This window comes from Danio rerio, chromosome 19 (assembly GCF_049306965.1).
Source record: "Danio rerio strain Tuebingen ecotype United States chromosome 19, GRCz12tu, whole genome shotgun sequence".
In the NCBI taxonomy this organism is placed as follows: domain Eukaryota; kingdom Metazoa; phylum Chordata; class Actinopteri; order Cypriniformes; family Danionidae; genus Danio; species Danio rerio.
The window spans coordinates 25,693,453-25,709,798 of NC_133194.1; the positions used below are offsets into that span (position 1 = coordinate 25,693,453).

The following is a 16,346-nucleotide window of genomic DNA, read 5'->3' on the forward strand; positions in this document are numbered from 1 at the left end:
CTCTTGTCTTGTTACACTATCCCCCAATCTCTCTCTCTCTCTCTCTCTCTCTCTCTCTCTCTCTCTCTCTCTCTGTATGTGTGTGTGTGTGTGTGTGTGTGTGTGTGTGTGTGTGTGTGTGTGTGTGTGTGTGTGTATGCGAGCGCTATCCACTATCAACGCGTGCGTTGTGTGCGAGCATGCTGTCCGCTGCCAACTCGTGCGTTTGTGTGTGAGTGTGTGTGTGCGTGTCCGCTTTCAAGGCATGCGGCATAAAATAAAAATAAGTTAAGATAAGATTAGTGTAAAACAATATTAAAAAAGCCTTAGAGGAAATAAATTTGGTGTTGAACAATGTCATGTAAATGAAATACAATAATATATTATGATAGAGCAACATAATATGCAACTGAGTTCTAGATATATCTCTCCCAAGTGTGTGTAAGTGAGTATGAGTGAGTGTGAGAGTGCAGTGTGTGTGTAAGTGCACATGTTACATACTGGCACAAAATAAGTTTGTTTGCAATTGATACCAACATCTAGAGCTGCGCAATTCTGGCTAAAATGAGAATCACGATTTTTTTTGCCTGAAATAAAGATCACGTTTTTTTCAGGATATTTTAGATGTAAAATAAAGGTTAATATGAGAGGGCTATTATTATTGATATTCTCAAACAGCAATAGGCTTTGTGTGTCTGTACTGTTGGTTAAGATGCTAAATTTTGTATAGTCTTGAAATGGTGGATTTGAACAGACTTTAGATTTGTCCTGGTCATTAATGCTGATGATAATTCTGATGTTTAATTATTGTGTTTGAGACATATGCTTACAATCAGTCATTTTCTGCACGTGATTTTCATGAATATAGAAGACTGGGTGGGTATTGTTGCATTTCGGCGGGTTTTGGATACTTTTTGGGCTGTAATTAGTCAGCTATCTGGCAACACTGTGTGCACTTTCACTTTTAGTTTCATTTTCACTGCTAAGAGCGGTTCACTCCTTGCGCGGCTCCCAAACGATCACTCTGCCACAAACTGAATTTTTTTTTACAACTTTATTACCTGTTATTCACAGCCTATGCAGCTTCTGTTTACTAAAGTAGACTTCATTCAGAGGCGCGCCTGCCCTCTCTGTGGTAACAGCTAACTGTCAGCTCACATCACGTGTGATTTTACAGTCACAAATACATTACATGAAGACAGAAATTACATTTTTGGGGCGAATTATATCTTATGAATACAGCATGTGACTCTTTCAACACCATTTGGAGGTGTCCATGTTGCTGAACAACGTATGTAAAACAATGTGAAGACTTGTGCGGCCACTATTGCTTCTCTCCTGTACTTGAAAATTAGATTGACTGAATTGTAGAAATGCTGGATTAAGATTGTCTAGGGGGTCGAATCGAGATCGCGATTTTTATACGATTAAGTGTGCAGCTCTACCAACATCTTGTGTTTTCTATTGCAGACACATAACTGAACTGCTAAGAGGAGAGCAGTTCATCTCCTGTTCAGTGGTATTGCCAGCTATGTGCCACTTGTTCAAAATTATGGAACGGACAGAGGATGATCCAGCCTATGTAGTTAAATTCAAAAAGGATTTTACCTCAGACCTATCTAAAAGGAAAGACAGCACTAATCTCACATGGCTGAAGATCGCTACTGTAATTGACCCAAGGTTTAAAGACCTGAAGTGTCTTTCCAAAGATGAAAGGAATGAGGTGTGGACTTCAGTAAGCAAGCTGTTAATGACAGAAACTCTTGGAAAACAAGAGTCTAAAGAGACAACAGACCAACAGACACCAAATAAGAGAAGAATCTCCGTCTTGTTATTTACTTCCGATTCAGAATCAGATGAAGTAGAAGAGTCCATAGAACAATGTCTGAACCGCTACAAAGCAGAGCCCAAAATGCAAATGGAGGGTTGTCCACTACAGTGGTGGTCAAAGAGAGAAGCAACGCATGCTAGGCTGGCACTAATACCACACAAGTATCTGTCAACTCCTGCTACCACTGTGCCCTGTGAGAGACTGTTCTTACTCTCAGGTCACATCATCCAAAAGAAAAGGGCCACATTGTCCCCAGATTATGTCAACAGACTGTCTCAGCAACTGACTGAAAGTAAAGGAGGACTAAGCAAATTATTTTCTACTCATAATCTACTAATAATAGTTTTTCCAGTGCCAATATTTTGGATTTTTTGCAGTCCTCCTAAAATCCAGCATGGAAATCTTTTTTTGTTTGTTTGTTTTTATTGGCATTTATTGTTTTAAAATTCAAACGGGACTTACATGCCTTTTAAGCCAACAGTTAAGTTTGACAATATTTAAGTTTTTTTTTGTTATGTAGTTTAAATGAGGAAATCTGTTACAAATTAAACAAAAAAAATGTATTTCGAATTTAATTAGTTTCTTTGTCTTGAGTTTACATCAATTTACATTTTACATTTGAATATACAGAATTACAAATGTCAGTATTTTAATCATGATTAATCTCGATTAATTACAAAAAATGTGCAATTTATTAGTTAATTCTTTTTAATCGATTGACAGCACTTGTGTATATGTACAGTGTACCAAGTTTGTATACGTATAGATTGTATCTTGTGCGTATGTGTATGGAGTGTATCATCTTTGTATATGCATGGAGTGAATCATGTGTGTATTTGTATGGTGTATTTGACTCACCTTTAACACCAGAGACCGGGGTTCTATCCCAGACCCTGACATGTATGAAGTGTCATCTGTGTGTATTTGTATGGAGTGTATCATGTCTGTGTATATGTATAAAGTGTATCATGTCTATGGAGCGTATCTTGTGTGAAAGCATATGCATGGAGTGTATCAGTTGTGCATGCATATGTATAGAGTGTAATGTGTGTATAAGTATGGAGTGTATCATGTGTGCATATATATGGGCTGTATTATGTGTGTATATGTATAGTGTGTGTATGTATAGACTGTATCATGTGTATACTTGTATACTTGTATGGAGTGTATCCTGTGTACATATCTATGAGGAGTATCATGAGTGCACATGTATAAAGTGTATTATTTATATGGAGTTTGTCATCTTTGTTTATGTATGGAGTGTATTATGTGTGCATATGAATGGAGTGTGCATATAAATAGAGTTTACCATGTGTGTGAATGTATAAAGTGTTTGGGGTTATCAACTCCCAATAGCTCAGTGACTCACCTTTCACGCCAGAGACCCGGGATCTATCCCAGACCCTGACATTTACGTACTGAGTGTATCATGTGTGCATATGTATAGAGTGTGTGGAGTGTATCATCTGAGTATATTTGTATGGAGTGTATCATGTGTGTGTATTTATAGAATGTAATATGTGTATCATGAATATGGAGTGCATCTTGTGTATCATATGTATAAAGTTTATCATGTGTGCATGCATAAGCATGGATCGTATCAGGTGTGCATGCATATGCATGGAGTGTACCTTGTGTCCATCTGTATGGAGTGTATCATTTGTCCATATGTATATAGTGTATATTGTGTACCGTGTGTGTGTGTGTGTGTGTCATGTGTGCATGAATATGCAAGGAGTGTCTCATGTTTGCATATGCACAGAGTGTATCATGTGTGAATTTGTATGGAGTGTATCGTGTGTGTGTATGTATAGAATGAATTATGTGTGTGTATATGTATAGATTGTATCATGTGTGATTTTTTTAGAGTCTATCATGTGTATGCAGTGTATCACCTATATGTATAGAATGTATCGTGTGCATATGTACAGAGTTTGTCGTCTGCGTATGTATGGAGTGTATCATGTGTGTGTATGTTAAAAGTGTTTGGGGTTATCAACTCCCAGTAGCTCAGTGGTTAAGTGACTCTCTCACGCCAGAGACGTGGGTTCTATACAGACCCTGACATGTGTGTATGAAGTGTATCAATTGTGCATAAGTATGGAGTGTGTGTATGTATGGAGTGTATCATGCGATACACATATGTATAGAGTGTTTCATGTATGCATACACTGTATGTATGGAGTGTATCATGTGTACATTTGTATAAAGTTTATCGTGTGTATATGTCGAGTGTACTAAGTTTGTATACGTATGCAGTGTAATATATGCATATGTGTATAGAGTGTATCATCTGTGTGTATTTGTATGGAGTGTATCATGTGTGTATTTGTATGAAGTGTATCATGTGTGTATATGTATAGAATGTAACGTGTGTATATGTATGGAGTGTATCATGTGTGTAAATGCATAGGTGTATGTGCATAAATGTGTATTATGTATGGAGTGATTGGGGTTATCGAAGTTTATTTATAAACTAATTTCGAGAGGATCACTAGATTATGATTGAACATGGCTGGTTCTGCATTAGCTACGTATGATCACCAATCAGGCCAGTCCTAACCCACTATAAAAAGCCAGGGTTTTTCACTACAGCCATCTTCGATTTGAAGAACACACTGCTCCGAATCAGTTGCTACTGCTACAACAACAACAACAACAACAACAACAACAACAACAACAACAACTACTACTACTACTACTACTACTACTACTACTACTATAAAAACAACAATAACTACATCTCAAACTATAACTAGTGGTGGGCAAAGTGAGGCTTCATGAAACACTGAAACAGTCGAAGCAATTGTGACGAAGCTTTGAAACGTTTCCCACTCTGCAGTGACACCTAGTGGTCATTTTTTAATGTATTGACCTGGAACAGCTTCAACAAATAACAGTTTAGCAAATTGAGGTATTAAACCCCACTTTGTTGAAATAAACCTTCAAGTGACTCAGTGGAGTGGTTAGGGTTTCTGACTACCATGCAGGGTAAGTGGGTTTGAATCCAGGCTCATACAGTTGTTTTGAACTGTTTTAATATCAGTTCGAAATGCTTTTTTCTTGTAATGTTTAGTTTTAACATTGGTCAGACATCCAAATAATCACTTTGCCATAAAACAGGGTTGTTGTTAGACCACATACAGTTCTGGCCAGAAGTTAACTAGAATTATTTATATTATTAATTAAAATTTCCATTGTATTTTATTAATGACTACCCAAAACCCCAAACCAAACCACCACAGTACTGTAAAAATACTAATTATTGTTTTACAGTGTTAAATTGTGCTAAATTGATGCCGTATCAGCAGCTATATCTAGACTACACCATAAAACAGTAACATGATTAAAATACATAAAATCATGATTTTGGAGTATTTGTAGAAGTCGGGATTTGAACCCAAAAATTATTTGAAGCACAGTAACAACATGCACGTGCTTGGTCCACTAGGCCAGTGGTTCCCAACCTTTTACTTTGGGGCCCCCCCACATGAACATATACAAACATTGGAGCCCCCCCACCATATAAATACACACGCACGCACACACATATGTACTGTGTATATGTATGTATATACTATGTATATATATATGTATATCTTTTTCTTCACCTCTGAAGAATCACTGCATTTACGTTTCTCTGCCATTTTTGTTTTGATTTTGCCTTTACAACACGTTGACAAGCACATTGCGTGAGTGAGCAAAATTTAAATAATTATTTAAAGTTATTTATTTTAATTATTTTTACTATTATGTTGGAATTTTAAGCATGTGTTTAGATTTTTTTGTACTTAAAAATACATATTATACAACTGTATAATAGTAGGGCTGCTCGCTTTTGGGAAAAATCATAATCACGATTATTTTGGTCATAATTGTGATCACGATTATTCAAAACGATTATCAGTTGAAGTCAAAATTATTAGTGCTCCTGAGATTTTTTTTTTTTATAAATATTTCCCAAATTATGTTTAACAGAGCAAGGAATTTTAACAGTATTTCCTAAAATATTTTTTCTTCTATTTGTTTTATTTTAGCTAGAATAAAGACAGGTTTAAATATTTTGAAACCAATTTAAGGTCAATATTATTAGGCAATATATAATCTTAAGCAATATATATTTTTGATTGTCTGCAGAAGAAACTACTGTCATACAATGACTTGCCTAATTACACTAAGCCTTTGAATTGGACTTTAATCTGAATGCTTGTATTTTGAAAAATATCTAGTCAAATATTATGTGCTGTAATTATAGCAAAGATAAAAGAAATCAGTAATTAGAAATGAGAAATCAAAACTATTATGTTCAGAAATAAGTTAAAAAAATATTTCCATGAAACAGAAATTGTGGAGGAATAGGGTTGCTAATATTCAGGAGGGCTAATAATTCTGACTTCAAGTGTATACATACTGTACAGTTATTTTCCACCCTGCAAAGGAAAGAGAAATAAATACAATAGAATAAAAATATGAAACAAACTGTGCTTTAAGCATCTTCACTGTAAGAAAAACACTTTAGCTACAGCAATCCTTCAGTCAAGAGCAGCGAGGGTTTTCTCGTTGTTTGATTAATAATCACAAAAACAGGTGGCAGCAGGATTATAGCGCGCTGTCTCTTTAATAGTTTCTCTTTCACGTCTTTTAATCCTCAACTCGTTTGTTTATTACACAAATGAGGGTTAATATAAATAATCACTAAACACCGCGTTTTGACAAGTGGTGCTCGCTGCAGAGCCATTTGAGGAGAGCTGAGCTCCAGCGAGGGGGAGCTTAAGCAACCCAAGTTGGGAACCACTGCACTAGGCCATATGAAACAAATGTGTTTTCTGACCCTTTCAGTCAAACGCAGATTCACCTTGTCTCGAAACGCTTCTGAACTGCTCAATGATTTGAATCGCTTTAGTAACATGACCTGGGTGTTTCGAATCATGCTTCAGTGCAGTGTTTCGAAACACTTGCGCTTCGGGATCTCGACACTGTGTCGAAACGTCAGTTTCACGTCAGCCATCCCTAATTATAACTCCAATAAGTTTCAACAACATCTCAACCTTCCACTTCAAACTGCCTCACACAACGCAATCTCTGTGTCTTCAACCAAATTCTCCAACAAGATCACAGTCAAAACTCAATCACTGAAGGTCCCAAAAGGACAGAGGTCTGCATTTTCGCAGTACCCGATCAGACTTCTTGCGGCGCAGGAATACATTTCTGAAAAAAGCGTGGGAGCGGTCGGTAACTGGTGTAAATTGAACGGTAACGGGCGGTTTAACAATATCACTCTCGACATCCGAGCAACCGAGCACACGTATGTATATGTGTGAATGAGAGAGTGTGATGCTTTGTTTAGCTTGTTTGTTGCTGTCAATATGTGTGAGTATGTAAGTATGTGTGTGTGTGTGTGTGTGTGTGTGTGTGTGTGAATGAGAGAAAGGTTGGTGCTGTCTGTGTGTTTGTGTATATATGCGTGAATGAGAGAGGGCCTGATGCTGTCTGTGTGTAACTTGCTTTGAGCTGTGTGTCTATGTGTGTGTGTGTTTATACAAACAGCTTGTTATAAGCTGCGGGAGCGGTCGAGTTCGGACTAAAACCTGGTGGGAGCGGGATTAAAAAATTTAGCCTGGCACAGATATCTACTCCAGCGGTTCAAATGGAGGTAGTGTAAGGGATTTTTAAGACTAAACTCAAATCCCATGATTGTACTCGAATTGTTTGAGGAGGTTGTAATCGCTGTACTCCTCTTAGAAACTGAGTTATCAAGGTATTAGATCCCCAATGTGTGACCATCTACTCTAACACGATGCACTGAAATTGCAGCTATATAAACTTTCAGTGTGGAAGCTGCTCGATTGTTTACAAGCAGAGATTACAAAAAACGTAACACCAAGGGAACAGGGCAATCTTCTGTGGATACGTTTTCCTCTTTACATCAATTTAAGAAGAACTTCCACCTATAAGCGTAAGCACTCCTGGTGGAAGGAGCTTAAGAGTTCATTATAGTGTTTTGCACCTCCTGATCACAGACTCTCAAAAGTGATCCTGGCCCCTCAGAGGCCAAGTGCAAAACTGAAGGAGATCCGGATTCGGATGGCAAATCTGACCCCACAACTGGTGGAGGAGGTCCCTCCACCTCGGAAGGCTCCAGGGTTCCCTTTCTATGAGCCTGTGCATCATTGGGAACCAAGGCCTCCCCGGCCAGTTTGGTGCTACTAACAGAACCCAGTGGTACCCTTGAAGCACTCTGTGAATGGTTGCTAATATCAGTGGTATTGGAGGGAAGGCATACAGAAGCTGATGTGGCCAGTCATGTGCTAGAGCATCCTGCCTAGGGGGCTGGACTTCTCTGACAGAGAAAACCAGAGAGGGCACTGGGTTGATGCTGCTGATAAAAAAGGTCCACTTCTGCCCTGCCAAACTGCTGCCATCTCATCTTCACCGCCTCTGGGTTGAGTTTTCACTCCCGCTCTGGAGGCTTGTGACGTGACAGGAAATCTGCCACCGCATTGCTCTGAGGCTTGTCAACCGAGGAAAGGCCTAGTTGAACTGTTTCTGTGACACTCGAAGAGGCTGGCTGGACTTTGTGCCCCTTGATGGTTGATGTGATAAATAACTGAAGTTTTGTCAGACCTTACAAGAACATGCCCGCCTAACAGATTCGGAGCAAAGTCATATCAGTTGTCCACATATGGAAGTATTTGTAACCCTTTGGCTTGCATTGGGGCAAGTGCTGCTGCCACACACCTGGTGAAGACCCTTGCTGATTGAGACTGCCTGAATGGAAATACCTGGAACTGATACACCTGTTCTTGGAATGCAAAGCGTGGGAATGGTCTGTGCTGTGAGATGATCGGAATATGGAAGTAAGCATCCTTTAAGTCTATTGTGGTGAATCAATTCCCTTGTCTGACGGACTGGAGAGCATCTGTTACGTGCAACATGCAAAACTGTAAAACCTTCAGAAACTTTTTGAGAGACATAAAAGATAGAGTATAGGTTTCATTCCACTGTCTTTTTTTAGGACGACAAAGTATATTGAATAGAACCTATTGATCCTTTCTGACCATTTTACTGGCTTGATCGCCTCTTTCTGTAGTAGTTTTTTGATTTCTAGTTTTAAGGCATTTATGCTGTTGGGGTCTGAGACTAGTTATTCTGACCCCTCTGAAAAAGGGAGGCCGTCGTCGGAACTGCAACTTCTACCCCTGAATAAAAGTTGACAAAGTGTCTGAGGTTGTTGTCTCCCAGTACTTGAGCTGCTTATGAGAAAAGCATCCAACAGACGACCGCAGACCTTCAGGTCCTATATCTCTGGACTTTATCATTCCTGGAAGGCTGCTTGATTGGTGCTCTCCCCTTGGGGCCTGAAAGAATGTCAGCCCTGTCTTCGAGGTCGCTGAACAGAACAGTCTACCCCATGAAACCTTTCCAAGTGCTAAGGCTGGCTTCTACGGACATCTGCTGGGTTTGTAGGAGTTTGAAATTGTGGTGCTTCATTGCACCTAGGGGTCTGCCTGTACTGCAGGCAAGTTGATGAACCTCTCCTCAGGTCTGCATATTGCTTGCTGGTCTGATTGGCCTGTACAATATGTTCTATTGTCTGTTGAGCTGCTGGGCTAAAAATCTGTCCAGGAACTACTGGTAGGTCTCTCAAGGCCTTCCTACGGGACTCAGACAGAGGTGATTGAGCAAGCCAGACCTGTCATCGTTTTTGTGTGAGTGTTGACATAAGCCTACCGAATTCTCTTGACATGAAAGCCATTGACTGTAACGTAGCATCACTGAAGTCTTGGACTATAGTGTCTCTCGCAGCTGATTGCAGAGACATTGCTAATACAAGTTGAGAGAGAGAGTTGCAAATGTGACCCATACGCACTGCTGTGTTATATGCCTGTATAAGAAGATCATCTGTAATACGACACTGAGGCCTTGGGCAGCGGACATTAGGTTTCACAACCTCATCCGGAGAAAGAAAAAAAAGCAATGATAGGATCCACCTTGGGCATTTGACCCAGCCCAAAAGTATCTGCATGTTGCATCGCAACCAATGCACTGCTTGCATTCGTATGGTGGGTCAGTGATTTTGAATTAGCCCAACATTTATGTAGTTCCTCAATATAATCCTTTGATGGTGGAATAGTGAGAGCAGATGGTTGAACCATCCCCCTAAATAAAGTTGGTGGGGCTGCTGATGGTGCTGTATCAAGACCAGAGCGTCAAAATTCGCTACATTGATCTCGTATTTAAAGGGGCCGTTGCAGCATACAGTATCAGTTACATTCTCGCATAAAACAGGCTTTCTAGTGTGAAAATGTTGCACATTTTTTATCAAATTCATTTTACAATGGAGGATCAAGTTGCGTGTGGTTTGGCTTTGCTCCACTTAATTATCCAATGTGTCCATATGTATCTGAAATATCCTGAAGTAGCAATACTGTTTTGTACTGTCGCATGAGATTCCCGCTTTTTAAAAGATAAATATATATAACATTAATGCACATTAGTAACTCGCCAGTAACTTATTTAATGCATGTTCCTGTAAGAAAGCATTGTAAATAATTGAAAATCTGGTGACCTCAATAATCAAACCCTTGGGAACAACTGTGGTCGGAACCAAAGTTCACAGGTCTGTGTTCTCTGAACATCTCTCAAGCGGTGAACTTCTTCATTCTGATTGCTTGCCGCCGAATCACGTCATAGCTCATTACCATAAAGTTGACTTGATTTTAACTCTCCTCGACGCCCACACCGGCGAAGATGCACCATGCTGCTCCTGGCTGCTTATCACCGCCGGCTCTCATTGAAAATGAATGACTTCTGCCTACTTTGACGCTCTCGCTGCTTTCGGTGTGAAAATATGGTTAGACTCAACCTGTGCGTCTGCAATGGGATGATATCCAGTGTACGCACTGCCTCTGGCGGCCAAGAAGAACAAAATAGAATGGATGTTACTGTAAATAATAGAATAACTATCAGAGACACAAAACAACTGAGATCAGGACAGGTATCTGATGTTACTGTATATGATATATAAAGTGTTTGACATAAGACCCCTGGGATCAGTAAAGGTATCTTAAGTTAAACCATATTAACTTAATCTGAGAGGTATCTTAAGTTACTTTTTTAAATATAAAATACACTAACTTCACATAAAACACCTGTGATCAGCACAGCTATTTTAAAGTACTACATAAGGCATTGGACACGAAAGCCCTGCGATAGTATGCAGGTATCACAAATAAACAGCTGTTTCACAATCTGCACATGATCCGTAACCTATGCAAATTCACAAATAGGCCACACCCACCCAACGACGTAGTAGCAGATACACTGTACTGACACCACTGGAAAAAAAAGTGCCTGTCAAAACACAATGTCTTCTGTTTGGTGGACAAATGGTAGACAAAATGTGAATCTTTTATTCTGATTCATTCTTCTAGGTCCGATTCCTTGAAATGAGCTAATAAATCCCTGATTGATCTTTCAACGTAAGTGCTCAAACTGCTTTGTTTACTCAAATGGATTGAATTCACAGTACTCATTGGGATTTGTTTTTGAACTTATATAGTTTGGTGCAATCGGTTTCCTCAAATGTTTTGAGTTACCTCTGTTTTTTGTTTTGTTTTATACTGTAAATTTACGAATCTGCAATGTCAAATGAATCAAAATTGCTTTTTTCATATGGTGCCTATAAGTTTGCAATTATCAAACGTCAAATCAGCTTTGACTCATACATTAGCTACCTCATAAGTTCTCCATGCAAAGGAAAGCAGACAGCAAATGGGTCTACATATTCTGAGGATAAATCCAGACCTTGATGTGAACTTTATTTTCAAATAAAAGCCACATCTCTTCCACAATTATCTTTCGGTGAGGCTGTCACAGGCTTTGACCCCATTTCTCCTCCGTCACACTAATTTATGGTCAGACTCTCCATTTAACAACAGCTTTCTAAAGGTCATTGTGTCATATTTTCAGTAAATGCACAGAACACCACCTGAGACTACCAATACTCAAGTGATAGTGTGTTCTAGCAAACACAGACTACCAGAGACCTCTGGTGGACATTTAAAGCAAATGTTTCATCTCTTGCAATGCAAAGGCAATGTAATATGTTGAAGGTTCAATTATTTTTAGTCACAACTAATGGAAATGTGTTAATATGACCAACTGTCGTCTTGTAGTAAAATTAAATATATTATTTGAAATTGAAAAGATGATACCAGACCATTACACTAACATATACACATTTACTCAAACACATACATAAACTAGTCTAAACTTTGAATATATATGTAATATGGGTATGGTATGGATATAAATCTTCATAGATATTCACATTATGGTTATACTAAACTTGTTGATAGGCTACCTAAATTTTACAATTGTGAAGGAAATAAAAACAAAGACTATATTGAGGACATGAATCACGTCTTAATTTTTAAGGCAGACATTGCCAAATTATTGTAGGACAATGTAGGATTTCAAAACATCACCATCATCGCATAATCTCCTGTAAAGAGCATCTGCAGGTTCCAGAAAAAAAAAACCTGTATATTGAAAATTAAAAAGTCTTGTTTATTTGTACAATAGTGTTAAATGACCATATCATTCATTCATTTTCTTGTCAGCTTAGTCCCTATATTAATCCAGGGTCGCCACAGCCAAATGAACCGCCAACTTATCCAGCACATGTTTTACGCAGCGGATGCCCTTCCAGCTGCAATTCATCTTTGGGAAAAAAATGACCATATCAGTGTACATAAATTATTTCAGACGGTTTCATATTTGTATTAAAACCAAATAGGTATTAATGATTGTAATGTTTTTGTTTTAACTATTCGTTGGGAAATTTGTTTAAAATGTGTTGGTTATTGTTGTAGATTACATTTAATTTCCGGGTTTCAGGATCTTTTTTTTTTTTTTTTTTCATTTACATCTACATTTGCATCCAAGCTAAAAATGCACGTTTATTTGCTTAAACGTAAATACTGGTGCATGCGCAGAACCTCCGAGAAATTATTGGGACTCTTGTGACGAATTGTCAGTGAAAGTGAAAGTATCTTTGGGCGGATCTTGCTCTGCTCTTCCGTTTTTTGTTTTTGTTTTCTGTCTTCTGTCCAGTCAAAAATTTCAGTTTGTGCAATAATCTTTCTATATTCAGATTCGTTTTGAGTGGGTTGCACTGAAGATTTTGGTAAGAAACTTGTCTTTATTCAATATATTTTTATTTTTGTCAATATTATTCTGCTTCTGAAAAACTGATTTCAGAAGTGCAGTTGCCAGCAATGAAAGGATCATTTGTATCATCATGAATATAAATAAAACATTTACTGTAAGTTGATAGAATGCAATTAGCCATTGAGTGCAAATGTAGACATATATAAAATCTGTTTTCAGCAAGTGAAATATATTTGCCTGAAGCTGTAGTCTTCTAGACGCCCAAACAATTAAATCTAACAATGAAAATGTGTGATTTTGACACTTTTGATATATTCAGTTTTTTTTTTTTTTTTTTTTGAATGTGGCTTTACTTCAAAATTTAATTTGTTTTACAGTTTCACAATATGCAATTCAGGAAACTTCTTCCTGGATTGCTAATTTCTAATAGCTTCCTCTCCTGTTTCAAAGCTTAACAGCAAGATTGCATAGGGGAAACTATGTTTACTTAGTTACATTAGCAACAATAATTTCATCCAATTAAACAATATTTTAATAAGATGATATCTTGAACCATGGAACATAGGTCAAAAGGGCTCTTTTAAGCTGCAGTGACAAAGGTCGTTTAGTTTGAATATATATAAAAGTCTGACATGAAGTGATATGACTGAAATATGATAAATTCAATTCAATTTATCTTTATTTCTTTAGCGCTTTTACAATGTATATTTTGTCTAAGAAGCTTCACATAGAAGTTCTAGTAAATTGAAACTGTCCAGTTTTTAATAAAGCCAGCAGGGTGAATCATTTACCAAATAATAAAATACAGTTCAATCGCCTCACAGCAAGAAGGTCGCTGGTTCGAGCCTCGGCTGGATCAGTTGGCATTTCTGTGTGAAAGTTGCATGTTCTCCCTGTGTTTGTGTGGATTTCCTCTGGGTGCTCCGGTTTCCCCCACAAGTCCAAAGACATGCGATATAGGTGAATTGGGTAAGCTAAATTGTCCGTAGTGTATGTGTGTGAATGAGTGTGTGGATGGATGATTGGATGTTTCCCAGTGATGGGTTGCAGCTGTAAGGGCATCGACTGCAAAAAAAAAAAAAAAAAAATGCTGAATAAGTTGGCAGTTTATTCCGTTCTGGTGACCCCTTATTAATAAAGGGACTAAGATGAAAAGAATGAATGAATGGATAAAATACCGTTTATAAATATGAAACATCCTGTTACGACATCCTGAAAAAAATTTAATAAATCAATGATTTTTTCTCTTATGGCTAGTTTTTATGGCTTTTACCTCTTCAGTTAATAATGAGATTTTTCTTTAGATGGCTACATTTGAAGACTATTGTGTAATAACCCAGGAGGACCTGGATGATATTAAAGATTCAATATCTACACAGGATCTCCCATCAGCTGTAAACACTATAAAAGAGTATCTCAAACAGCAAGATCTCGTTGAACTTAACATTGGTGTGACTGGAGAGTCTGGTTCTGGAAAGTCCACATTTGTCAATGCATTCAGGGGTTTAGGAGATGAAGATGAGGGCTCTGCTGAAACTGGCCCTGTAGAAACCACTATGGAGCCTGAAGTTTATATTCACCCGAAATACCACAATGTGAAAGTGTGGGACCTTCCTGGCATTGGAACACCAAATTTTAAAGCCGATGAGTATCTCGAGTTGGTTGAGTTTGAGCGCTATGATTTTTTCATTATCATCGCTTCAGATAGATTTAGAGAATGCCACACTCAGCTGGCCAAAGAGATCATGAGGATGGGGAAGAAGTTTTACTTTGTTCGCTCCAAGATTGATGCAAGCATTACAGCTGAGAAGAAGAAGAAGAACTTTGACCAGAAAAAGACACTGGATTCCATCCGCAAGGACTGTATAAATGGTTAGTTTATTTGTTTTTTATGAGCAATGTAGAGAAATACATATTGTTTCAAAAATCATTGTATTGAACAAGGCTATTATTCTCATGTAGAAACAGCAATAACTTGAATTATTTTGAGACTTTTGTTTATACATCATCATGACATGTTACTTCTTTAATAGTATATTCTGTCTTTGATAGGTCTGAGAAAGATCGGTATAGAAGATCCCATTGTATTCCTGATCTCAGGCTGGGAGCTCAGCAAGTATGATTTAAATCTGCTGCAGGATAGAATGGAGAAAGAGCTTCCACAGCATAAGAGACGTGTACTGATGTTGGCTTTGCCAAATATCACACTGGAGATTAATGAGAAGAAGAAGAAAGCTCTTGAGGAAAACATCAGAAAAGTTGCCTTTCTGTCTGCTTGTGTTGCTCTTTTCCCCCTTCCTGGTCTTTCCATCAGTGCAGATATAGCCATCATAGCAGAAGAGCTGAGAAAGTACTACAGTGCATTTGGTCTGGATGATCCATCCCTGCAGAAACTCTGTGAACGATCAGGGAAAACCGTAGAGGAACTGAAGAGTCTGATGAAGTCTCCTCTGCATCACGGGATCAACCCAAGTTCAATATTAACCTTGCTGGGCGCTGCCTCTGTTCTTATATCAGAAGATGCTGTTGAGTTACTTGTGAGCTTCATACCCATTATTGGCTCTGTGGTGGCAGGAGGACTTTCTTATTTGACCGTCTCAGGAATGCTGAAGAAAGCTCTGAATGAAATAGCAGAAGATGCTAGGAATGTTTTAATGGCTTCACTAGAGACTGAAGTATAAATTAGGAAGTTGGCAGTTGGCTGATTTTGTGGTATTCAGTCTAATTTTTAACACAGAATTTCTGTTAAATTTGAAGAGCAATAAAAACAAGCATTATATGTAATGATGTAACTGCTGTTTTTAAAGATTTGATTGAAGGGTATTACAGTAATTATTAGAATTGTTAAGTTTAGCAAACTGTTTATATTGTACATTTTGCAGCTTTCAGATCCAAATGAAATGAATTTGCTTTAAATATTGTAAAAAATGTGCGCTTTTAAATTTTTAAAAGAAATATATTGCAATCATTTTATATAGGTAGTACAATATTGCTAAAATTTTATTTAGGCAGTACAATATTGTAGAAGTTAATACAAATTAATACAATACAAGTTAATAAAATACAAAGAAGTTAAATCTATCTGGATATGTCCATAGACTTGAAGAACGATCCCCTTCAGTGTCTAAAAAAAGTTTAAAAAACAGAAATCAAAAATACAGTAAATTTCCTCTAAGTAGGCTATCAAATTGCAGTGCTGCACTTGATGACTAAATTCTTCATGATTTTAGCATTTTTGACAATTTATTTACAGTAACTTTGCCTGTTTTGTATTTGTTAAGTCATTTGAATAATAAACTTAAATATCATGACTGAATCTGCTTCATACATTGGCTGGATTAAAGCGCTGAAATTTCTGGTT

At 37.7% G+C, this 16,346-nt stretch overlaps 1 protein-coding gene across 1 annotated transcript; it reads left to right on the top strand.

Annotated features, from left to right (window-relative positions):
* Positions 1-12,865: 12,865 nt before the first annotated feature.
* irgf1 (immunity-related GTPase family, f1) lies at positions 12,866-16,301 on the top strand. Its single transcript, NM_001320423.1, has 3 exons — positions 12,866-13,001; positions 14,290-14,857; positions 15,038-16,301. The coding sequence occupies exons 2-3, from the start codon at positions 14,290-14,292 to the stop codon at positions 15,664-15,666; spliced, it is 1,197 nt and encodes a 398-aa protein (NP_001307352.1). The 5' UTR covers positions 12,866-13,001; the 3' UTR covers positions 15,667-16,301.
* The last annotated feature ends 45 nt before the right edge of the window (positions 16,302-16,346 follow it).